The sequence below is a fragment of the Pan paniscus genome, chromosome 9 (genome assembly GCF_029289425.2).
Source record: "Pan paniscus chromosome 9, NHGRI_mPanPan1-v2.0_pri, whole genome shotgun sequence".
Taxonomy (NCBI): domain Eukaryota; kingdom Metazoa; phylum Chordata; class Mammalia; order Primates; family Hominidae; genus Pan; species Pan paniscus.
Genome location: NC_073258.2, coordinates 11,483,360 through 11,509,166, shown reverse-complemented (window position 1 = coordinate 11,509,166; position 25,807 = coordinate 11,483,360). Strand labels below are relative to the sequence as shown.

The following is a 25,807-nucleotide window of genomic DNA, read 5'->3' as shown; positions in this document are numbered from 1 at the left end:
GTGGGGCATTGAAACAGTCACCAAAGCAAAGGCTAATCCCTCTCTCCTTCCAGATGTGGACGAGTGCCTGGAGAACAATGGTGGCTGCCAGCACACCTGTGTCAACGTCATGGGGAGCTATGAGTGCTGCTGCAAGGAGGGGTTTTTCCTGAGTGACAATCAGCACACCTGCATTCACCGCTCGGAAGGTACCTCTGCCCAGCTGTGGATGGGGGCAGAGTCACATCTGAGACCCCCTCCCTTGCACGCGCACACACACACTGACTCTAGAGGGGAAGCACAGGGTATAGAAAGTCTGGAGGCCTGAGGACGAGTCCAGACTCCACTGCCGGGTAACCGTGGGCAAGTTATTTGAACTTCATCTTCCTCACTTGGCAAAATAGTTGCACTGGACTGGGTGAGCTCTGAGGTCCTTTCAAACTCTCACGTTCTCTGATTCTAATCTTTACATAGAATACATTTCAAACATGACTAGATGTCTCAGCAGCAATATAGTGGATGATCTGCCAAGTTTTTCAAAAAGGTGCTGAAAACCACAGCACCAGTATGAGCCTGCTCCCTGCTCTGGGTGTGTAGGGAGGAGGCTGGATCCTTCCCATGCAGACTTTCAATGAAGTGCCCTGTTTTCAGCCTCAAGCTAGATCTGGCCCTTCCATGTTTTGCATTTTTGAGCTCCGAGGGGCAGAAGGGCTCCCTCCCTGGACTTTCCGTGCTGTGGTTTCCTTCGCCTATGTCACCATTTATCATTCCTCTGTAAATTTGCCGTAAACTCTTCTCTTCTGATGTCCTTCTTTTCGTTCTCTTTGCTTTGAGTTTATACCTTTTTTCATTCCTCTGTTACTTAGTAGATTCTTGAGAGGAAGGGCCATTAAGTACATGTGGCCAATCATTTATTTTTAACTGAATGTCATCCTTTTAACTCTTCCCTGCTCTTTCTTAAGCTAAAGAGTCACATTTTGGTGGCTGTGTTTCTCTTGGAGTTGCATCTGCCTATTTTTAGGGGAAGTGCCCTAAATACTAGCCTATTAACCCCTTTGGCCATGTGCTGCTTATTCTTTCCCATTACTTAAGAATGAGGTCATTTTAATTTCTTCTACTATTTAATCACAAATTTATAGATTGTTTTAATCCTGGTCTTGGTAACTTTTCAAGGGTTTCTTCATGGAAGATGATTTTTGTCTCATTTTCCAAGGATGGCAGCTCACACCTTATACTTAACTAGAATACCTGTTTGGGTACCAAGAAAAATTGTCAGAGGAACCCCCAGGGGCCAATGGGTTTGATGGTTATCATCACCCAGAGCCTGCTCATTCTCAGCGTTCGGGGCGGGGAAGTCACACGTACTGGCTTTGATCAGGCAGATTTCCTATCTTGTGCCAGGTGTGGCCCTTGTTAAAGTAGCAGTTGGGTTTCATTTTCCTGCCAGGTTCTCTGGGGTCATTGGTGTGCCCTGCACTCTTGTCCAATGCAGGCCAAATTCGAGATGGGAATGAATTAGGAGGCCAGTGGCACAGAGTGATCCGAATCTCAGGGCATCTCTCCTTTTGATTGTTCAAAGCTGCTTCCTGGGAAGTCACTTTGGCTTCCTCTGCAGGTGGCTGGGGAGGGATGTGGGAACTGCAGGTTAAAGCCATCGCTTGAGCCCTCACAGTCTGGGTCCCACCCAGTTACAAAGCAGCTGGTAGCGATTAAGATCACCTCTTATCCTTGTACTTCCAGAGCCCTGGCTCAGCCCCACTCTCCCCTCCTGCAAGCCCCCGGACTGATTAGAGACACAGGCTCCTCATAACAGAAGCAAATACAAATGCAGTTCCTTTCTGCAAACTGTGTTTTCTAAATTTTCTACAATTCAGACATTCTTGGATCCCCTAAAGAGTATTTAAAGCGAACATTTTTGTCTGGTACTAAAACCAAAATCCAAGAATTTGAGTTGTGGTCTGGAAGTGCTCTCTGTGATTTTCTGTTGTGTTTCAACCTGATTGCTTGGCAAATTCATGGGAGTGTCAGCCAACAGATTATAGCAATTGGTAACGGAGAACCTTTGCATCCTAGGGTTTTGATTCTTCAAATAGAACAGCCTGTAAAAAGTTTTCTTCTAGGATTTCCTCTCTGATATGCACATTAAACTCTATGAAACTGTAGGCTTAAAAACCCACAGCGGTGCCAGACGTGGTGGCTCACACCTGTAATCCCAGCACTTTGGGAGGCCGAGGCAGGCAGATCACGAGGTCAGGAGATCGAGACCATCCTGGCTAACACGGTGAAACCCCATCTCTATACTAAAAATACAAAAAATTAGCCGGGCGTGGTGGTGGGCGCCTCTAGTCCCAGCTACTCGGGAGGCTGAGGCAGGAGAATGGCGTGAACCCAGGAGGTGGAGCTTGCAGTGAGCTGAGATCGCGCCACTGCACTCCAGCCTGGGCGACAGAGGGAGACTCCACCTCAAAAAAACAAAACAAACAAACCAAACCAAAACAAAACAAAACCCACAGTGGATACCTTCAAAGTGATTAAAGGAAGGTAACACAGGAAGCTAGTATTTTCTATTGCTGTTGTTTTTAATAATTATGTACCAAATGTTCTTTAATATAGGGCATCATAATCATTGACTCTGAGGGAAAGCTCAAGATACTGATTTTTTATTTTATTTTATTTTATCCTTAGAGACTCCAAAGCTGTGATAAAGAGACTGTGTGTTTTCACCCATATAATGAGGGTAGGCTGGAGAGAAACACGTCACCCCCGGCCCGCCTTTGTTCCTATTCATGGGTGCTCAGGCTCTCAGAATGAGCACTCCTCTTTTGTTTTGTGTGTTCTGAGAATATTTAGATGGTGTACTGATGTCTTTTCAGGGCAACAGGGAAGGTGTCAGGGTGGCAAAGTGGAGGCTGTGCTTTCAGCAGGACCTGTTACCCGTTTTATGTCATGTTTTCCTCCCAATTCACAAGGCATATTTTTGTTTGGTTTCCAGAAATAATCTTCAGTGGAGCCCTGATCTTGGGGTGCACCAGAATGGGGGATTTCCAATGTTTCTGAGCTGTTTCCCTTCTGGTGAACGAACCATCCCGGACGTGACAACCAGACCAATTTTGGAAAGAGCTAGGGCCATTTGCTGGGCTGCCTAGTTTGGAACAGATTAATCTGCTCACCCCAGCAGTGGTCTTGCATTAAGTCAGAGTGCTACAAAGGCTTTGAGGTCACTTCTTGAAAAGCTGTCAGCATTTCCAGAGCCATTTAAGTCTCTATTATGTCTTGGTAACTTCAGGTGTAGCTTGATATGGTAGGACATTAGGTGGTAGGTTCTCTGTGTATCACAATGGCATCTGGCATACAGGCATTCTTACGAAATATTTCTTGTGTAGGTGAATTACTCTGAGGCAGTAAAGGTCACTTTGCAAATGTCTTAACAGTCTTGTAAACAGAGTGAAAAAGCAGCAGCAGCTGGCCTGTTTGGGAGTGTACTTTCCAGGTGTTCCTGCCCCCATTTCTTGGGCAGTATTATATTTACCCCCAAGCACTAGTTACTTCCCATGCTCTGCTGACCCAAGGACAAACACAACGCTTTCTGGGCCTTCTCAGAAAGACAGGACACTGCTTCTAGAGGCAGCTGTCACCTCCCATGCCATCTCAGTACTGGGGTGCAAATCACATCTTCGGAATTACCAGCCAGAGCAAGAGAAAGCTTTCCACCAATCCAGTGCAAGTCTCTTTCTGTGTTAATTGACAGCCACCCTTGGCATGGATGAATGAATCCCAGCAACCAGCAGACTGAGTGCTGGAGTGCAGGCAGCTCATAACTGTCAGGCAAAAGAGCAAGAGGGTTTTAAGAGAGACTCCAGAAAGTATGGGATATATTAACCCTTGCACTGTCTTTTGGAATAGGAATGACATCTGTTTGTATTAAAACAATTGTTCCGTTTAAGCACAGTTTGACAGCTCTGGAGTGGGAGCTGGAGAGAGAACTTTGACTTCACTAGAACCTGTTGGCTAAGGTTTTAGGGGCACAATGTAGAAGGGTGTTGGATTCTAGAGAAGTGAAAGCAACCTTTTTGTACTCGTGTTGAAAACAGTGCCCTACTAGTATTAGAGTGTCTCGTTGGTAGAGAGCCAATGACAACCAAGTCCCTACTCTCAGAGATGTTTTAGAGTTACATTGCACGAATGCAAAGAAGCAACATAGGAACAGGTAATTAATAATAAAGTATAAACTGAGCAGATGTCTTGAAAATATTCTAGGGTATGAAAAGAATTCCTTCAGGATGCTAGCAGGCAGCAGGATCTCAAAGAATTAGTTTTGAGATGAGGCAGAATGCTGGTAAACCACACGGGCAGTTACCTTGCTGTGCCCCCTCATTTAGATGTGTGCCGAGCCCTGCAGGAACAGAAGCAGCTGTTCCCCTTCCCACCATCATACTACAAGGTTAAGCCTAATCAGAATTTACTGTATACCTCAAAAGAATTGTACAGCAGCTACCACACACGAGCACACTCCCTCCTTCTATCTCTCTCTGTCTTCTCTCTCTCTCTGTCTCTTCTCTCCCTCCCTCTGTTCTTGTTGCTGTTGCTGTGTGATGCTGTCTGTCAGAGGCTTATGCCCTGAGGGAGGGATCAAGGGAGTGGCTGAGGGTGGTCACAGAAGACAGATCCCTGGGCATGTGGCCCATACGAGGATGCCAAAATGCCACAGTCACACTCACCTCAGAAGGGTGGGATTGGTGGGGGCAGAGAGGGGCGTTGAAATGTTTTGAAAATTATCTTCAAGAGTATGTGAAAAAATTGAGAATCTTGATCATTCTATCTGAACATTTTCTTAGGAGGATTCTCCTTTTCTCTTTACATTCTTGATCAGCTCTTGGGTAAAGACATGGCAGAGATAAGAGCGTGAGTACCAGTTCCTGGGGTCAGCAGGCTCTGATCCTGCATGCAATAGAGAGCTCCAGTGTATTGGGAAGGCTCCCAACTCGTTAGGAGAGTTGAGACATCATATCTCTTGGGTGACAGAATAAAATTTTCATGTCTATTAATTGGCCTAGGTTGACTTTAATGACATATACTTTTCAAATGTGGGGCTGATGGAGACCTAGGCAGACAGATCTGTGGGCCACCCCTTAGCCCTTTGCCGCTCTCCCAGGGCTCAGGATTCTGACCACAGCCTAGTCACCTGTTGCACACTGCTGTTTTTCAGAGGGCCTGAGCTGCATGAATAAGGATCACGGCTGTAGTCACATCTGCAAGGAGGCCCCAAGGGGCAGCGTCGCCTGTGAGTGCAGGCCTGGTTTTGAGCTGGCCAAGAACCAGAGAGACTGCATCTGTAAGTATGGGCCAGTGCACACCTGCCATGGGAACCGTCTTATTCCACAGGCTGCCTTCTGTGGCCCAGCTCAGAAGCACCACCTCATGGCACGGCTGCAGCAGCAGGGAAGGCAGTTAGCCTGGGATACTGACCTCTACCAAGTACTTGTTCACTGCAGAAGGGTGGTCTCCCTTAGGGAAGGGAAATGATATTTTAAAAAGGAACTCATCAGGAGGAAATGAAATTCAGGAGTAAGGAGTGTGAATGTTGGGGGGCAGTTCTCCCTGTTCCCACAGAATAAAACCAAATGTCCTCATCTGGCAATCACAGCTCTTTGCCACCAGGCCCTGCTTCCCTTATAAACCTCATCTGCCTCCTTTCTGCAGACACTACTCCCCTTGCCTTTGGAGAACAGCCCAAATTCTTTGATGCCTCCAGGCCTTTCCCAAGCCCTCCTTCCTTCCTGGCGTGGTGGACTCTCACTCAACCTTCAATATTCTGTTTAACTTCTAATAAGGATAAGCATAATAGCTACCTTTTGGTGGGGAATTTATTTTGTGCAAAGGCTTGTCTCAAGATGTGCCATATCCCATTTAATTCTTACAAGCACTGCACTGTGAGCTCAGTATTATTACACTCATTTTCAGTTGTCAAAGTTGTGCAGAAGGTGAAGCAACAAGGTCACACAGGGAGTGAGTGGCAAATGAGTGTTCAAACCCTGGTCTGTTTAGCTCTAAAGCTGTGCTCTTAATCCCATGCTACCATCCTCTGCTATCAGAAGCCTCCTGGGTGCTTCAGACAGGGCAGCCATTTTGTACTTTGGCTCCCACAGCACTTTCCTCAGCTGTATAGCTCTGGGTTGACTTGTGTGTTGATGTGTCTGTCTCCCCAGGTATGAGCCCCTCCAAGTCAGGGACCTTGCCTCATTTTTCCTCTCAGTCCTCCCCTGGTGCCTGCTATGGGATATGCTCAGTACACTTGTGTTTAATGAGTGGGTAAATGAGTGGCCTACACCATCGGGCCGCAGCTCCTGCACCACGATTGTAGTAACAAAACTCCACCTGGGAACAGGAAACCACTGGCAATTCATGGTGTTCCTAAACCACGATTTATGCCAGGGGAAGCACTGAGGGGTTCCCTTTAGGAACCTTCCCAAAGCCATGGACAGAAGACCCCTGCCATTTGGTGGGGATGGTGGTTTATGGTGAGTAGGAGATGAGGGGACAGTTTCACTGGTGAGGGACTTCTCTCCATTGTCTCCCTCACAAAGCAGACTGCCACCCCAAAGCTGTCCAAGCCAAGGCTGGTGCCACCATCACACTCAAGCAACAGGTTCTGACATGCTCTTAGGGCCCCTCGAAGTCAGGCTGTCCCGGAGGGCTTCCAGTGAGCTAGCAGAGTGGAGACCATTTTCCCACCTCCAGATCTTCGAAAGGAAGACCAGGCCCTCCAAGACTCACCTGCGGGGCGAGACCCTCAACATTTCATAGTCTTTCAGGGAACAGTTGCTGAAGGGGGCGGGGGGCGGGGGGCACCTGTAAGCTTGTTTTTAAAGATTTTAAATGTCTTTAAGATATCACTGCTCAAATAATATTGTTATATTATTAACTTTTTTTAGTTTTAACCTTAACATATTTTAACATTAACATTATTAACATTATAACATTTTTAACATTAACATATATTATTTAACATTTGACGAATTAACAAAGAAAAAAACTAAGACCTAGAATCTCACCACATAACCAGCTGTTTCAATTTTTTCATATTCCTATTTAGTTGTTGTTCATATGCATACACAATTTTTACATAGCTATAATCACAGGACACCACAAATATGTAATTAGTTCTTTTGAATTAGAAAAATTACAAAGGGCCTATGTAAAATGCAAACACTCCAAAGCATATAAAGAAAACATGCAGTTTCCCCCCTCCCGTTTCCCTTGCCAGAGGTAACCACGGTTAACAGTTTGATGAATAGATAGTTTTGTAGTTGGCTTTTTTTTTTTTTTTGGCCTATCATCAATACATTCATATATAGTCTTGATAATTACCAGTTAATGTCACGTTAATTGTGTGCAGAATCATCCTGTGATTATCTTTCCTTCTAACTAATCTAGATTGAATCTGATGAGAGAAATTCTGACATATATGTACAAATTAAATATTGTCTGTTTTATTCCAGCATAAAGTGCTATAGCATTTCCCAAAGCCCCAGTACAGCTGTATTAATAGGTAAACTTCTCTAGATAGAACAAAGCAGTAGTCTAGAATCTCTTGGTATAATTTCCCTTATATAATAAAAATCTCTCCCCCAACTCTCCCATCTCCCTCTTCCTGTATGACTTTGTTTAAACCCATGTTTCAGCATTTCTACAATTTGTATTGTAACTATCTGCCTACACAGACACCACAGGGTCTGACTTGGAGTTATGTCTTTCGTGCACCATGCCTGGCATGCACTAGGTGCTCAAATACTTGCAGAATGAAAATCAGAGTTTCTCTGGAGCAAACACAGCCCTGTGTTTGTGGAAATCTCAGTGCTTTATGTATTGATTCATTTTGCTGTCAGTGACCTGTAACCATGGGAACGGTGGGTGCCAGCACTCCTGTGACGATACAGCCGATGGCCCAGAGTGCAGCTGCCATCCACAGTACAAGATGCACACAGATGGGAGGAGCTGCCTTGGTGAGTGGTAACCCCAACACTGAGTGAGGGTCTGCCCTAGCCTGCCTGTCCCTACCCCTACCCCTTAATGGTGTTTAGCACAGATGCAGGCTGTTTCCTGTGCATTTGCCCCCCCCAACAGGCCCTATGCTGCTTCGCATGCTGCAGTGGGAGTGGTCTAGGCCTGTGGGGAAGGCCCCTCTCTCCCTGTGTGACCTTGGGAAGCCCTTCCTCCTCTCCTGGACTAGGCTGCTCCTAACGCTGGTATTCCAGAGACTGGCACAACACCTCCCAGGAGGCCAGGGCAGCACGAAGTTAGAGCTGTTTATAATGATGCGGCACTTCTGGCCAGCAGGAGCCAGGGCCGTATATTTCTGGCGGGATGCCTGCCTTGCCCTTCACGGTGTGTCCTTCACTAGCTCCATTTTAGAGGTTTCCAGGCCCAAGGCTCTTTTTGTCCTCGACTCAGGGGACTGAAGCTTGCATTCCCTAGTGTCTCTTTGGTCAGTGCAATATACCTCCAAAATCTTTTCCATGTTTAATGTTTGCTAAGGGTCTGCGGCCCTTTAACAGGCTGTGTCTCCCGCAGAGCCTCATTACAACACATTTTTATTGCGTGAACAGAGTCACATATCTTTCATTCCTCTTATGTCTGGGATTTCAGCAAACACAGTTGTATGGGGATGAGCAATCTAACTCATTCAGTCTGAGAACTGTGCTCTTTTGCTTCTCTTGTAGAGCGAGAGGACACTGTCCTGGAGGTGACAGAGAGCAACACCACATCAGTGGTGGATGGGGATAAACGGGTGAAACGGCGGCTGCTCATGGGTAGGCACCTTCACTCCCTTTCCTTGGCCACTGCAATTGTCCTTTTCCCTCCCCAACTTATTGCATCAGACCTGAACTTGGGAGCCACATGCCCTCAGACCAGCTGGACCGGGGTGAGCAGCTCCTGTGAACCAGGGTGTGTGTCTGTTCTTCACCAGTTCTGTTGCTTAATCACCAACCAAGCAAGACCCTTGGTCTCGTGTCCATCAGAATAATCAGGTTAACGTCCCAATGCAGCCCCCACCTAGCTGTAAGACTTGGCAAACTGCCCTGAGGCTCTGTCTCTTGGTCTTTCTTTGAAATGGATGTAATAAAGTCTACCTCTTAGGGCCAGGGTATTCGCCCATTTTCATACTGCTGTAAAGAACTGCCTGAGACTGGGTGATTGATAAAGAAAGAGGCTTAATTGACTCACAGTTCCACATGGCTGGGGAGGCCTCAGGAAACTTATAATCATGGTGGAAGGCAAAGGGGAAGCAAGGTACCTTCTTCACAAGGTGGCAGGAAGGAGAATAAATGCAGGAGGAACTACCAAACACTTGTAAAACCATGAGATCTCATGATCTCACTCTATCATGAGAACAGCATGGGAACCGCCCCCATAATCCAATCACCTCCACCTGGTCTCTCCCTTGACACGAGGGGATTATGGGGATTATAATTCAGGATGAGATTTGAGTGGGGACATAAAGCCTGACCATATCAGTTGGGATGCTCAATTAAAATAATAATATGGAAAGGTGCCCAGAGTCCAGTGCCTGGGACTGATTGGGTGGTCAGTGAAGTCAGCTGTCTTCCTCTGAAGCAGCCTCTAGCTCAGAATGGCGGCTGGTCTTTTTTTGTGTCCACTGAGTCTTCTATTTCTGACTCAGCTGATGATAATAGTAGAAGAGATGAATGGAGAGGGGCAACACTTGGCTGTGGGACAAGGGAAGGCCTGCCTGAAGGTCCAGCAGTCAAGCTGGAGATGAGCAGAAATAGAGGTGGTGGCCATGGGGGTGGGAGTCAGACAGATCCTTTGGCGCGTTACTCCTTCTGGAGAAAGTCTGGCTCAACCTAAACAAAACCCATCTTTTGACAGTTTCTGGATTTAACAGTCAGGCAACATGTCATACAGCCATTGGTTACCAAGCAGGTAACCTTTCTGAGCTCTTTTCTGCTCTTTAGAAATTACAACTTTTCATTGTCTTAAGTGAAAATAGTACAAATGAGTAACATAGAAGCTTAATTACTTCTAGGCTTGTAATGAAACTCATCATTTCCTTGTCTCATAACTTCCCATTTCCTCATCCCATTTGCCAGAGGAAACAATAGTCAATTCTTCGAGCTGTTTCTTCTTCTGGCTCCTCCTCCCCATATTTCTGAAAAAATGAAGGGTATACAGTTATTTTTTTCTTCTTTTCTTTTTTCAAGACAGAGTCTCACTCTGTTGCCCCCAGGCTGGGGTGCTGTGGTGTGATCACATCTCACTGCAACCTCCGCCTCCCAGGCTCAAGCGATTCTCTCACCTCAGCTTCCTGAGTAGCTGGACTACAGGCATGTGCCACTGCGCCTGGCTAATATTTGTATTTTTTGTAGAGACAGGGTTTTGCCGTTGCCCAGGCTGGTCTCGAACTCCTGGGCTCTAGCGATCTGCCTACCTTGGCCTCCCAAAGTGTTTGGATTACAGGTGTGAGCCTTCATGCCTGGCCCTACAGTTATTTCTTGATGTGTCTGTTTTAGATGGTAGCTTTTAACTTCCTATTATGAAAGACTAGGATTTAGCTCTCACTGCTTCCCCCCGCAATACACACACACACACACATCTGACCTCTCCCTATACCCTTAATATAGTTGTCTCACAATTTAAATCAACATTATGTGCTTACATTATTCTGACTTTGAATATCTAAATATGATTCACCTGAGTCATGTAATGTGCTATGATTATATTATCTTTGTTTGCTTAGTTTTCTAAGTACCTCTTACCAATTCTTTTGCAAATTTCAGACAAAGCTGTAAAACACTTTTCAATGTGTTCAAATATAGTGTAGGTAGCTAATCAAATCAATTTTCTTGGTGAAAAAGTTTCCTCAGAGGCTTCCAGCCTGCCCTAGCAGGGCCTGGCTGTCTTGGCTGAGTGCATGTCTCTCATCTGGGCATTCACCATCAGCCTACAATTCCCTTTGCTGCTCTCCTGTTGGGTGGATCCTATGTCTTGTCTCTCATTAGTTTATCCGGCGAATGAGATAGAGGTATTTAAAAATTTGGATGCCTGAAAATGCCTTTATATTCTACCTGCACCCTTTATTGAGAATTTGGCTCAGTGTAGAATTCAGAATTGGAAAGAATTTTCCATCACTGTTTTGAAGTTAGTGCTCCATTGTTTTCAAGAATGCAGAGTTGTTTTGAGAAGTCTAAAATCATTTTTATTCTTGATCCTTTGTGTGAAACCTGTGAAAGCTTCTCTCTGAAAGCTTCCAGGATCTTCTCCTCCTTCCCAGTGATCTGAAGTTTTACAATAATGTTCCTTATTGTGGGATTTTGCCCACCTATTTTTAGTACTTTTCAATATGAACATTCAAGTCCCTTGGTTCTGAGAAATTTTCTTACATTCTTTTCTTTGATAAATTTCTTTTTCTTTCTTTTTTTTGAGACAGAGTCTCGTTCTGTCGCCCAGGCTGGAGTCCAGTGGTGCAATCTTGGCTCACTACAACCTCCACCTCCCAGGTTCAAGTGACTTTCCTGCCTCAGCCTCCCCAGTAGCTGAGACTACAGGCACATGCCACCATGCCTGGCTAATTTTTTTTTGTATTTTTAGTAGAAAAGGGATTTTGCTATGTTGGCCAAGCTGGTCTCGAACTCCTGGCCTAGGTGATCCACCTGTCTCGTCCTCTCAAAGTGCTGGGATTACAGGCGTGAGCCACCACACCCGTCTTCTTTGATAAATTTCTTCACTCCATTTTCTCTATTCTTTCCCTCCGGAACTCCTGTTAGCTGGCTGTTGTAACTCCTGGATTGACCCTCTAATTTTTTTTTTTTCTTTTCTCTCCCTTGTATTTTTATTCTTTTTCTTTTCTCTCCTTTGTATTTTTGTTCTACTTTCTAGGAGAGTTTTCATTTTTTTCTTCTAATCTTTCCACAGGATAAAGTTTTCGTTTCCATGTTTTAATTTTTCAAGAATTTTACTTTGGCCTTTTGTTTTAGGAACCTGCTCTTATTTCATGGATGCTTTTCTTGTCTCCCTGAGGAAATTAATTATGAGATTTTAACTCCTCTTCTGTTCTCTAGATTATCTTTGTTTCCTCCAGGTTTCTTTTTCCCTGTTGGTTTGATCTGGTGTATTTATTCCATATTAGAGGCTTTCCAGAAATGTCTAGTGATTCTTGATGGATTTTTCATATTTAACAGTAAAATACTAAAAAGCCAATTGGATATTCTATTGATTTGTGGGCTTCATGTTTGGGTGACGAGGCAGTGACTTAGCCATTTCATTTGGAGATCCTCAAATGCTAATATCGTTAGGTCTTTTTGCTTGGGCAGGTCAATTTAGCTGGAGAGGAGTCCTTCAACCACCTGCCTGTAGGCTTGGCTGCTAGCATCCTGGGTTGCAGTGTTGTTTCAACATAGCTTTTTGGAACTTTCAATGGCTGTTATTTTAACATAGCTTTTGGAATTTTCAATGGCTTTAAATCTGCCAGTAGGGAGCTGAAGGAGTTGGGGGAAGAGGGATGAGGGTTAGAGGTCTCTTTTTCAGGGTATAGACTTTCACCTGACGGTGACACCTTCTCCTCCTCTGCTATTCCTGGTGCCCTTGAGCCTGGTACCTCTCTGGTCCAGACTTCTCTGCTATAGCCAGAATAGGAGAAGGGTAGTCACATGACTATGTGGAGTTAAGGAGGAGCTCTGGGGTTTATCTTTTTCATATGTAGACTCTCCATAATCTTCCTGTTTTTAACTCCGTCCTCATTTCTGCCTCTAGAATAACTTGATACCTCCAATTCCTGAGTCTTTCTGGGATTCTGGGGCTCACAGGAGTTTACCAGCTGTTGGCACCCCCTCTGCAGACTGCTAGGATCTAGCTTTCTTCTACGCCAGATACTGCTCTCCTGCTAACATGTCACTTCCAGAATGTTTGACATCTTTTATCTATTGTCTTTTCTTCTATTTTCTTTGTCCTTAAGGATTTATACTTTAAAAAATCAATTTATTCTCATATTCGTGAGGTTTTGAAAGGAATAGAGATAAACATACATGTACTATCTGCATAATTAATTAGGATTAAGCTTGTTCCCTTCAGGGTTCCTTCTTTTTTTTTTCTTTTCTTTTCTTGAGACAGGGTCTCGCTGTATTGCTCAGGCTGGAGTGCAGTGGCACAAACATGGCTCACTGCACCCTTGACCTGCTGGGCTCAAGTGATCTTCCTGCTTCAGCCTCCCGAGTAGCTGGGACCACAGGTGTGCATCACCAGGCCTCGCTAATTTTTTAAAATTTGTGTAGAGATGGGGGTCTCACCATATGGCCCAGGCTGGTCTTGAGCCCCTGGGCTCAGGTGATCCTCCTGCCTCAGCCTCCCAAAGTGTTGGGATTACAGGGGTAAGCCACCACCCTCGCCACCACTCCCCACCCCCAGCCTTTAAAGTGAGGTAGCTATGGTAGAAAAATCATGTTTCTGGGTGCCTAGATGCTAACAATTCAATGAATGTTGAATAGCACTTGTCTATTACTTGGACTAACTGTATGAGATACAGAACTAGAAGGCTGTTTGCTTATTGTTCCTCATCTCCATAGTTGCAATTTAACAATTGTGGCTTATTTTTCACGTGGTTATGACAGGGCTTTCTCCTTTCAGGGAAAGTGAAACTTCAAATTTGAGTAAATTGGCGGTTGCAAGGATGAAGTCAGTAGTCTACAACAAGGCAGTGGTTGGGGTGGCGATGCTTACCCACTCTTGCTTTGCCCATTACTCATATCGAAAGGAGAAGGTTCAAGATTAAGAAAGGACCATCCCCTTTGCCCTGTTCTGCACTCACCTCTAGCCTACTTAGGTTGCTGGCTGCAGATCAGCAGGAACTTTCAGTGGCTTTAAATTTGCCAGTAGGGGGAGTGACTCTGCAGATTGGGAGACATCTTTATCCCTCTGGTCACCCTGACAGTCTTCCTCAGAAACTAGAACTCATTTAGGTGGGTGGGAGGAGCTGCACCTGCTCTCCCTCTAGCCCATCTGCAGGTAGCAGAGACTTGGGGTATAACCATGAGTACCCCACCATGCTTCTTGGCTTCTGTGACCTTCGTCAGCTGTATCAGCACTTCTTTGGGAAGCTAATTGTCTTTTCTTACCTCCTTGCCAGAAACGTGTGCTGTCAACAATGGAGGCTGTGACCGCACCTGTAAGGATACTTCGACAGGTGTCCACTGCAGTTGTCCTGTTGGATTCACTCTCCAGTTGGATGGGAAGACGTGTAAAGGTAGCCTTCACCTCCCCAGGGAGGCTGGGTGCCCTGTTATGGAGGGAAGACCCATGCTGCTAACATATGGGGATAAAGGCAACTTACCCTCCATACCCCACGTGACTCCAGATTTGCTTATGATTCATATCAATGGGAGCTTTTTCCCCCGGGCTAGTGGAAGGTTATAATTGAGTAAGCTTAATTAGAACCAACACTTAATTACACTAATTGTTGAGGAGGTCAGCCTCTACAAGCATCAAATAATTCATTTCAGACAGTGGCCTTATTAGAAAAAGGCAGTTAAAGGAAGCATTCATTTGCAGGAGATAATATCAACATATCATACATAATAGCCTAGAGATTATTATGTAAATAACAGTCAAGATGATTATCCAGAGGACTTAATGAATAACTGTACCATTAACTTTTACTGATGAAGAGTGACCCCAATGACTTGCTCATATTTCACAGGCAAGAGTACAAAGGATTAGCCCTTTAGCATGATAAAAAGTAGATAACCAATTGCCAGACGAAACTGGGAAAAGATAAGATTGAGTATCAGGAATCATTTTAAAACATTGAGGCTATTTGATCATTGTGTAATTTGCCAAAACAAATGCTGTAGTCCTTTATAGCTTTAATCATTAAACTTGAAAACATAGTGTACTAAAGGGACCCATCTTACCTTGAGAGAGCAATATAAAGATGAGAATATAACAGGACATCATCATTCTTTCCCAGAGTTTGTTTCCTTAATGCCAATCAAGGGCATCATAAGTCAGCATTCTCAAGACGATGAAACACTTGTCTTTCAAAACTGGTTAAGCCAGATAAGAAAACATGTATAAGGTTAAAAACATCAGCAAACATTCTTAAATGCTTTTGTGAGTCTTTTTCTTAATTTCGGAGACTAATGAACACACACAATGGCCCTTCAGGGAATTGTGGGAAATGAGGCAAGTATTGCTCTCTGATATGCCCAATGCTTTCCTGTTGCAGATATTGATGAGTGCCAGACCCGCAATGGAGGTTGTGATCATTTCTGCAAAAACACCGTGGGCAGTTTTGACTGCAGCTGCAAGAAAGGATTTAAATTATTAACAGATGAGAAGTCTTGCCAAGGTATGTGCTGAAAACATAGCTGTGCTGCGCAATGGCCCACAGGTTGGAGCAGAGAGAACGTAGCACCCTCCTGGCAGAGACTGGCTTATCAGGCTTCTTGACAGGGCCACTAATCCAATCTCCATCCTAGGCTTCACTCATTTCATCTATTAGGTAGAATAAAAACACTGATGTAGCTCACAGGTGTATTTGGAAATTAAGCTGTTAATGGTTAGAGAACACCTTAAAGAACCCATGGATGTGATGACAGCAGAGCTCACTGCTAGAAATGGAATGGAAAACAGAATGCAAACGGGGTTCCAGTGGGGTGTTGAGATTATGAATAATTTTCCTTTTCTAAAATTTCCTTTAATGTTATTGAATTTATCACAAAAGTTGGTGGCAAAAGTCTGTAGATTTAGTTAACATACCTCCCTAGCAAAAACTTGCAGTTAACCCATGATCAAGATTATGTACCAATTGGTCTCTTTCTTACAGCACTTGTTTTTTTTATTTTTTAATTATTTATTTATTTAGAGACAGAGTCTCACTCTGTTGCCCAGGCTGGAGTGCAGTGGCATCATCTTGGTTCACTGCAACCTCCGCCTTCCTGGGTTCTAGCAATTCTCCTGCCTCAGCCTCCCGAGTAGCTGGGATTACAGGCATCTGCCACCACGCTCAGCTAATTTCTGAATTTTTTTTTTTTTTTTTTTTTTGAGACAGAGTCTCGCTCTGTCACCCAGGCTGGAGTGCAGTGGAGCTATCTTGGCTCACTGCAACCTCCGCCTCCCAGGTTCAAGCGATTCTCCTGCCTCAACCTCCTGAGTATCTGGGACTACAGGTGCGCACCATCACACCCGGCTAATTTTTGCATTTTTAGTAGAGACGGGATTTCCCTATGTTGGTCAGGCTGGTCTTGAACTCCTGACCTCATGATCTGCCTGCCTCGGCCTCCCAAAGTGCTGAGATTACAGGTGTGAGCCACTGCGCCTGGCCAATTTCTGAATTTTTAGTAGAGTCAGGGTTTCACTGTGTTGGCCAGGCTGGTCTCGAATTCCTAACCTCAGGTGATCTGCCCTCCTGGGCCTCCCAAAGTGCTGGGATTACAGGCGTGGGCCACCGCACCTGGCCCAGCACTTGTTTTAAACGATCAGCCTTTGATCTTTGAAGAGAGGGAAGGCAGAGAGGGAGGGGGAGGGCTTGTGGGGAGGAGATGCTTGTTGATCCTTAGAGAGGATTTCAGACCCCTTCTCAAACACATCCTTCCCATATAAGGGCTGCAGCAAGGAGACTTCTCTAGGTAGCAGTTGTTGTTAGTATTAGCAGCTGTTTTGGGTGGGGGAAAGCTGTTTTCTATTTTTAGATGAGCACCTTCCCTTTGATATGCAGAAGTTCTCAGGAAAGATGTGCTGTAATGTATTCTTGCTCCATTTTTGGGAATAAGGACTAATTTATTTTGTTAGAAATCTCAGAATTAGGCTGGGTGTGGTGGCTCACACTGGAATCTCAGCACTTTGGGAGGCTGAGGCAGGCCGATCACTTGTGGCCAGGAGTTTGAGACTAGTCTGGCCAACACGGCAAAACCCCGTCTCTACTAAAAATACAAAAAATAGGTGGGGGCATGGTGGAGGGCGCGGTGGCGGGCACCTGTAATCCCAGCTACTCAGGAGGCTGAGACAGGAGAATCGCTTGAACCCAGGAAGCAGAGGTTGCAGTGAGTCGAGATCATGCCCACGCACTCCAGCCTGGGGGATAGAGCGAGACTCCATCTCAAAAAAAAAAAAAAAAAAAAAAAAAAAAAAATCAGAATTAAAAAAAAATCAGAATATCAGATTTCATCTTAGATAACAAAGATGTAGCATTACCTTTTTACAAAAATATTATGGTGTGATGTTTGTTTTGTTTTTCTCTTGGTTTGTTCTTAATGCATAATTTGTCAGGCAGTTCAAGTATATTCCTCTTTAAATTCAGTAAGTTAATTCTAGATAATTATTGTGTGGTTTTCTTCAGTTTGACTTGGAAAGCAAATTTGCTTTTCCACATAATGTTTCCTAGTGTATAGAGCAGGCAATACTGTTGAAGCTGTGTAAACACATTAAAAAGGAATTAGAAAAGTGATCTCATTATTTTTGGCAAAGCAAAAGCCCATACTGAGCAGCCAAAGTCAGCTACTGAACAAGTGCACTTTCTCGACAACTGGCTGATATTAATAACAGATTTCATAAAATGGCATCAATTCCTAGGAAAGAAACTAGGTTTTTCTCATTTTTCACTGATCGGTCTTGATAGAACAAATATTTGCACAGAACAAATTTACTGAAGAAATGCCAGGATTTCTGGGAAAAGCTAGGGATGAAGAGGTTTTGCAAGAATTTGCCCTTTTTTATTTTGCTTTTTCATTCTTCCTGTTCCTTCCACATTTTTGCTTTTTATTAACATAGTTTCTCATGGCACACTCGGTGTTGAAAAAAGTGGTCTAGCAGTGGTCTAGTTGGCTTCGACTGAGTGCGGCACTGGTCCTGGTTTATCCATTTGGAGACACAAGTCGTAACTATGTTAAAATCCTCCAGAGTTCAGGGAGTGAAGCACTCAAATTCCAGCCTACAAGAAAGAGGTTGAGGGCCAGACCCAGGGAAAAGAGATGATGAAATGGACAAATGCAGCCTCCTGAGGCTGCTGTGCATGACCCCCGCTGCAGCCAAGGAAGCTTCCACACTGAACCAGGAGGCTAGCAGACGCATAGGACTGGCACATAGGGGAGGAGCAAAACCAAGGCATCGGCCAAAAGGATCCAATGTAGAGCTGAACTACCACATTTCAGGGTCTGCAAAGAGAAAATTAGTGAGGATATTAGTATTAATGCATTCTTTCAGTGCAGAGGGCATTAAAACCTAGGATTAACTGGCCTCTTGGGGTCAGAAGACTAATTCTGAGAAAATAAGAAAGGGATGGGAACTAGATTTACCTCCAAACCAAGTGTTTTCTCCTTTCAATTTGCCGTAGTTAATAAATTAATATTGCTGTTTTACTAATAGTTATATGACAATAAAAATGCATAGCTAGCACCTGTAGCTTACAAAACCCTTTTTAGGTATGTTATCTCATTTGGCTTCATTTAAACATTTTAAATTAGCCCTGCAAGTACGCATGGGTGAAAGAGACCAACTGAGTTTTGAGGGAAGTGCAGTTTGCAACAGAATGTGGAAATGAGGGCCGCGGCAGTCAGTATACTTCTTGTGGGCTGCTCCACACTTTCTTTAACACAAGTGAGTGAGGAAAATGGATAGATAATGTTTTTTACCCTGTGTGTATTGTTTTTGGTGTTGGTCAGCAACTGGTATTTATCATAAACCTATTCTTCACTCATCCCTCAGAGTGGGTTTCAGCTCCCCTCTCCCTTTGACCATTACAGATGTGGATGAGTGCTCTTTGGATAGGACCTGTGACCACAGCTGCATCAACCACCCTGGCACATTTGCTTGTGCTTGCAACCGAGGGTACACCCTGTATGGCTTCACCCACTGTGGAGGTGAGCAGACTGCCCCTGTCAAGTTGGGAGGGGAATGAGGCTGGGCCTGGAGGGGAGCAGGGCCTACCCCTGAGGTTTGCTTTCCTACATTGGGGGATGAAAGGTACATTGCAGTCCCTGAGCAATAGCGGTGAGTCCATCAACTTGAGAGAAGGATCTGCTAAAGGAATTCTCCCCACTTGTATCCCTTTAACACGCCGAGTGTGAAATGGAGCAGAGAGAAGAACTGAGCTCTTCCAGCTGTGAATTCTCTATCGACTTGATTGACTTGCGGCTGTATTCAGAGAGTGGAAGCATATCTCAGGAGCTGATACCCTATCTATTGGAACATTTCAGCAGATAGTAAAGTCACAGTCCTCAGAGAGGCTTGGGGGGCACCCACCAATTCCACAGCCCTGCTGTCATAGGAACTGGCTGTGAAGCCTTGGTTTGAGTCCCACAAGTAGGTCTTTGAGCTGGAAGCAGAACTATGAAGTTTCTGTCTCCGCTCTGTGCCCATTTTGCAAAATGTTCTCATGTCTCATAACCTCATGGTCAAGCAGGCTATGCCATAAACTGGATTTGTTACCAACTAACTCCCACTCCACTCCCCCAGCCATCAGATTCACCCAGCAATCTTTGAGAATACAGGTTCAGATTCCAATTCAGAATGTCTAGGGCTTCCAAGGTCATCTTCCTGAGGATCTATAGGATTTGGGAACCACTGGCTTAAATACTTCCTGCCCAGTCCTTGAGTCTTGTGCTTTAGAAGATTGGATATGCTGGGTGTGGTGGCTCACAGCTGTAATCCTAGAACTTTGGGAGGCCAAGGCGGGCGGATCACCTGAGGTCGGGAGTTCGAGACCAGCCTAACCAACATGGAGAAACCCTGTCTCTACTAAAAATACAAGATTAGCTGGGCGTGGTGGCGCATGCCTGTAATCCCAGCTACTTGGGAGCTGAGGCAGGAAAATTGCTTGAACCCGGGAGGTGGAGGTTGCAGTGAGCCAAGGTTGTGCCATTGCACTCCAGCCTGGGCAATAAGAGCGAAACTCCACCTGAAAAAAAAAAAAAAAATATATATATATATATATATATATATATATATGCACTAGTGCTTTGCTACTGACAGTTATCTCCCTTCTCCCTTTCAACACATCCTTGGCATGGCCAAAGACATACTCTTCCCAGTCCATCAGGAAACCTCGAGGAAATGTACCCTGAGTATGGATGTATGTCTGGGTTTAGGTGGAGCTACCTTTTGACCTGGACTCAGTCTCAGGTTGATGGGAATTAGTGTAGTCACTTCCCTTTCTCTGTGCCTCAACTGTGTAAATGGTTAAACAGGGAGTCCCAGTTCTGTCTGCCTCCCTTGCTAGGCAGCTCAGAAGGATGGTAGAGTTTTAAAATAGAAGTCTGTGCAGTGTCTGAGTTTGGACATCTGAAAGTAGAGTGCGGATCCTTCTGAGTGTTGCTAGTGGAGGAATGGATTGGTCAAGAATGGAGCTTGAGGCTGGGTGTGGTGGCTCACACCTGTAATCCCAGCACTTTGGGAGGCCAAGGCAGGTGGATCACCTGAGGCCAGGAGTTCCAGACCAGCCTGGCCAAGATGGTGAAACCCCATCTCTACTAAAAATGCAAAAATTAGCCAGGCGTGTTGGCACATGCCCGTAATCCCAGCTACTTGGGAGGCTGAGGCAGGAGAATTGCTTGAAGCTGGGAGGCGGAGGTTGCAGTGAGCTGAGATAGTGCCACTGCACTCCAGCCTGAGTGACAAGAGCAAAACTCCATCTCAAAAAAAAAAAAAAAAAAAAAAGAATGGAGCTTGAGAAGGCCCTATCGAGCCTCCTGCCAGGAAATTTGCTGGGTGGGGAGTGGGGTGTGCAGTCAGCTGGTGCCGAGCGCTCATGCTAAAGGCATTCAGTGTCTTCCTTTGGTTAGTGAGTTTCAACCTTGTGACTCCCCTGCTGCTCCTTCCTCAAGGGAGGGACCATGTCAGCCCATTCAGTGACAGGCTGCTATGACAGGAGAGTATTTTGTTCCACAGACACCAATGAGTGCAGCATCAACAACGGAGGCTGTCAGCAGGTCTGTGTGAACACAGTGGGCAGCTATGAATGCCAGTGCCACCCTGGGTACAAGCTCCACTGGAATAAAAAAGACTGTGTGGGTAAGGGGAACCGAGGCTCAGACTCAGACAGCAGGCTGGCCACTGGCCCAGAGGCAGTGCAGCTCTGCGTGCTCCCACGTCCCACCTGACCGTCCCTCCACTGACTTCCCCACCAGCTGCAGCAACTGTTCTTTAAATAGTTCAAAAACAGGAGATACTTTGCAGGATCTTTGGTGTTTCCTTCTGTGCTTCTGTGTAGGTTGGAACTCACTTCTGTTTTCCTGGTTGCTTTTCTGCATGAAGAAATGGCATATCAGGGGCTCCTTTCCCTTGGTGGGAATAAGGCCTAGCATCTATGTTCTGTGCCGGGCATCAGCTCTACCTTCTTTTCTTGGGGCCTTTGGTGCATGGGACTCAACCATCCTTGTCACACTTGGAAATGTCCTTCTCCTTCTGTAAGTGTCTGTTTCGTCCTGTCTAGAAGTGAAGGGGCTCCTGCCCACAAGTGTGTCACCCCGTGTGTCCCTGCACTGCGGTAAGAGTGGTGGAGGAGACAGGTGCTTCCTCAGATGTCACTCTGGCATTCACCTCTCTTCAGGTGAGTGGGGCCCAGTTCCCGGGGCAGGTCCTCACGCTGGGGCCAGGCCTCTCTGGCCTCCAGGTGTTAGATTCCCTCAAAGGGCTTCCAGGTCCTCCGCCAGATGCCCCGACCACCATGCTTTGAGAGGTCCATGCTTTGAGACCCCATATGCTGGGCATTTTTCTAGTGGCCCATGCGGAGTGGGGTGGGGGGACAGTTTAGCTGCTACCAGGATAGCCTGTGACCTTGCTTATGCATTTGACAATTCACATTCTGTCTGTCAGGACTGCAAGGGGCCTACTCTGTCACCTGCGGCTCTTCCTCTCCTCTCAGGAACAAACAACAAAAATCAAATGACTCTGCTTTTGGGGGTAATTACCAAATCTGCGTGTTCTCTCTGGGGGCTCACTGTGTTCAAGGGGCTTCATTCACGGGGTGCTGTTCTTGGATGTTGGCTTTGTTTTTTTTCTGTTAATTTCCTTGATGCTGTGAGCATGTTCCAGGGTGTTGTTGCCTGCAGTCCTGGTGCCCGGAATGTGACTCTCCCATGTAACAGATACTTACTGTGTGGCCACTGTGTGTTAGGAGGCTGTGGTCAGCCCTGGTGGGTCATCATCCTGGGCAGAGGCCCACAGAACCCCAGGACCAGCAGGCTGTACTCCAGAGCACCTCAAAGGCCCAGGGAATGTGCCTGGGGCACATGGTGTGGATAGAAATAGGCAAAGCAGGGGCAGCAGGGATTCTGTGCCGAGAAAGGGGCCCAAACCCTTTCCTGTTTGTCAAAAGATGAAGAATGAAATCCAAGGTTTTTAAGAGGCTGTGTCCTCCCGGATATAGACGCCATTGTCATTATGTCATCGGAACACCTGAATGAGGTTCATATTACATCCTGATGTTCATATTACATATATGAGCAAAGCTAGAGACTCAAAGCAAGACAGTACAGCTTGTATGTGTTGACTGAGCAATCCAAATATGCCAGCTACCATAGTACACAAATTAACTGACTTAAGCCATACTACAACCCTCTGGGGAAATTTTACTATTATTCTCATTAACCAGATGAAGAAACTGAGGCTCAGAGAGGTGAAATAACTTACTCAAAGTGGTTTAGATAAGAAATAGGGGAGCTGGGATTTGAACCCAGGCAGTCTGGGTCCAGAGTCTCAAGCACTATCCTTCACTGCCCCTTTCAATGCACGTTTGGACTCAGCCAGGGCATACAGCATGGTCTGTTTCACCAAATCCCTCAGTGACAGTTCCTTGGTGATTTGGGCCACCCCACGGGGGGGCAAGCAAATAGCTAATGGCTATGCAGTTATTACTATGTACTAGGCAAGGAGCTAAACATTTTCCTTTTTTTAAATGCATTATCTCATTTTATCCTTACAACAGCCTGGTAATATAGGTACTATAATTATGCCTATTTTACAGATGAGGACACTGAAGCTTAGGGAGATTAAGTAACTTGCTCAAGTTCTCACCACAACTTAAAAGAGCTGTAGGGCATTGACTCCAGAACCTACCGTATGGTTAAGACTGACTGACCCTGGGAGGAGAACAGAATTTTGCACATCAGGCCCTCGAAGTGGGACCCTCACTCCCTCTCAGACCTCAGAGCCTAGCCATGTTTAGTGAGTGCCATCTGTGTCTGGAACAACAGCTCCCTCAGCCCTGTCCTCCCACGACGGGCTTGTTTAGGAAAATCTGCTCTTCACCATTTCGCCAAACGGGCTTATCCAGATTTGAACTGGGGGATTCTGGCCTTTTTTCTCAGGAAGGCACAAAAATGACTTCATGTTTTATTTCACTGTGGAGGCTATTTTTGACCCTCAGTTTTAGATAGATAGATAGATAGATAGATAGATAGATAGATAGATAGATAGATAATTTTTTGTTTTTTTTGAAATGGAGTCTCATTCACTCTGTTGCCTAGGCTAGAGTGCAGTGGTGCAATCTCAGCTCACTGCAACCTCTGCCTCCTGGGTTCAAGCAATTCTCCTGCCTCAGCCTCCCGAGTAGCTGGGATTACAGGCATGTGCCACCATGCCCGGCTAATTTTTGTATTTTTAGTAGAGATGGGGTTTCACCATGTTCGCCAGGCTGGCCTCAGTTATATTTGAACACTGGATTTGCCTCTCACATGAGGGGGTAACTGCAATTTTAGGAGGCTCCTGGTGGCCCCAGTCCAGGGCAATGGGCACTCCATGATCCAAGCCACTCTTAGCCTCAGGGTAGGAGAGGGTCTCAGGGTGTGCTGTGTGTGGTGGGAGCCGCCAATGGACAGCTTGCTGCTTCCCATCTGGTGTCTCCATTCCTTTGCCTCTGAAGGTAACATCTCTCACTTGTTTCTTTCTGAAGATGTCACCACCATCAGGACAAGTGTAACCTTTAAGCTAAATGAAGGCAAGTGTAGTTTGAAAAATGCTGAGCTGTTTCCCGAGGGTCTGCGACCAGCACTACCAGGTATGGAATCAGATGGTTGGTGTAGGGAGCTTGCCTGCATGTGGGAAGGGGCCTGCAGCCAGCCGAGCTGGAGGTCCATGGGGGCCAGGGGCTGTCCAGCCGATCCAAGCACACTGCAGATGGAATTGAACCATCCAGAACTTCCAGGGACTCATCCCAAGAGGAAGAAGAGCATAACCTAGCATGCTTGTATAGTTCTGGGGTCACACTTCGGGGCTTCCTTTGCATGGTATAGTTGGTGAGGCTCTGGGGAAACCCACGAGTTCACAGAAGTCAATAAGGGCTTCAGATGAATTAGCAATTTGTGATCATATTGGGTTAAATTTTCTAGATCTCAGATTTTGCTTGAAATATAAGCCAAAGAAATGAAAAAAGGTTTGGCTCAGAAAGGATAACTTTGATGAACAAAGATCTAATATCCAGCATTCCTGCTGGGTCTAGTTTTTGGAAGCGGTGACCCCATTGGCTTCAGCAAAGCAAATACCATCCAAGTAGAACTGGCCTTATTGAGAAGAGCAGAATCTAACTTTCCTTTTTCTTTCCCAGCACACATTTCCAGTATTATTTTATAGAATTCTTTTGGAAATTAAAAATAAAAAGGATCAGGATTCATGTATTAGGGAGGCTTCTTTTCCCAATCTACTCTCAAATCACACAGACAAATAAACCTAAAGCTCACTCTAGTCACTTTTGACTGCCTATTTTAAGTAAGTAATTTTAAGAAACTTGGTACCTCCATTTGATGGAATATTATGCAGCTATTAATTCTATGTTTTCAAAGAATGTTTAATGACACAGGAAAATGGTCTTGTTATAATGCTGAGATGTAAAGCAGGAGAGAAACATTTTGTATATCTAATACAATCCAAATTGTGTAAGAAAAACTGTGGTAGAAGAAACAAAAAGAAAACTCACCATATCATTAGTAGTGGTTACATCTGGGTGGGAGGCATGGGTAATTTTAATTTTTTTTCTGCATTTGCCAAATTAACCATAGTGAGCATTTATACTTTTAAACCTCAGGGGTGAAGGGAGGGGCCATTGCTTAAAAATAGATTTAAACCAGTTGTGGTGCCTCATACCTGTAATCTCAGCACTTTGGGAGGCCAAGGCAGGCAGATTGCTTGAGTTCAGGAGCAGCCTGGGCAACATGACAAAACCCCATCTCTACAAAAACTATAAAAAAATTAGCCGGGCCTAGTGGTTTGTGCCTGTAGTCCCAGCTACTCAGGAGGCCAAGGCAGGCGGATCACTTGAGCCCAGGAGGCTGAGGCTGCAGTGAGCTGTGTTGACACCACTGCACTCCAGCCTGGGTGACAGAGCGAGACCCTGTCTCAAAAAAATGAAATAAATACAATGATAAAAATAGACTTGGCCTATAGTTTACTTAATGGGATTGTACTAGTGTTAATGTCTTAGTTTTGATAAATGTATGATGTTAACGTTAGGGGAGACTGAGTGAAGGTTATGTGGGAACTCTATACTATCTTAGCAACTTTTCTATAAATCTACTTATTTCAAAATGAAAAGTTAAAAAAATATATATGGAAACATCAAAAGGGAAAAAGATTTAAAATGAGAATCTGTTCAGTTTAAGATTTGAAGTTACCCTTTTGAAAAAGTAAGATAAATCTTTAGGGGAAAAATGTAGAGAAGAAATAAATTTGCCTCCTTCCTGTGGCCCCTGTTGACCTATGGCTTGAATGTCCTTGTAATGTTAAAGAAGAATCTGATACAGGCAATACTTCATTTCAATAAAGATTTTGAAATAGAGACAAATTCATGGAGTGGATGATATGTGGACCTGCTCTTTGGTGAGGGTTA

General features: G+C 45.1%; 1 protein-coding gene and 1 long non-coding RNA gene across 10 annotated transcripts in view; one reads left to right on the top strand and one right to left on the bottom strand.

Moving 5' to 3' along the window:
• SCUBE2 (signal peptide, CUB domain and EGF like domain containing 2) overlaps positions 1 to 25,807 on the top strand; it is a 71,991-nt gene that overhangs the window by 17,065 nt on the left and 29,119 nt on the right. For 3 of the 9 annotated variants that reach the window (XM_055094088.3, XM_063608374.1, XM_014346705.6), the window contains exons 4-14: positions 54 to 188; positions 5,186 to 5,311; positions 7,866 to 7,982; positions 8,700 to 8,789; positions 14,120 to 14,236; positions 15,218 to 15,340; positions 18,732 to 18,848; positions 20,875 to 20,997; positions 21,419 to 21,535; positions 21,802 to 21,888; positions 23,879 to 23,983. In XM_055094088.3, the coding sequence (XP_054950063.2) occupies positions 54 to 188; positions 5,186 to 5,311; positions 7,866 to 7,982; positions 8,700 to 8,789; positions 14,120 to 14,236; positions 15,218 to 15,340; positions 18,732 to 18,848; positions 20,875 to 20,997; positions 21,419 to 21,535; positions 21,802 to 21,888; positions 23,879 to 23,983 (1,257 nt within the window). The remainder of the gene's footprint in view (positions 1 to 53; positions 189 to 5,185; positions 5,312 to 7,865; positions 7,983 to 8,699; positions 8,790 to 14,119; positions 14,237 to 15,217; positions 15,341 to 18,731; positions 18,849 to 20,874; positions 20,998 to 21,418; positions 21,536 to 21,801; positions 21,889 to 23,878; positions 23,984 to 25,807) is intronic. The other 6 variants (XM_055094089.2, XM_034932112.3, XM_063608375.1 and 3 more) reach the window with 4 other exon arrangements.
• Positions 6,885 to 15,211, bottom strand: LOC117974847 (uncharacterized). Its single transcript, XR_004664992.3, has 3 exons — positions 14,904 to 15,211; positions 14,109 to 14,269; positions 6,885 to 10,150 (listed from the first exon to the last, which is right to left on the bottom strand). It is a non-coding gene; the product is annotated as an uncharacterized LOC117974847 (long non-coding RNA).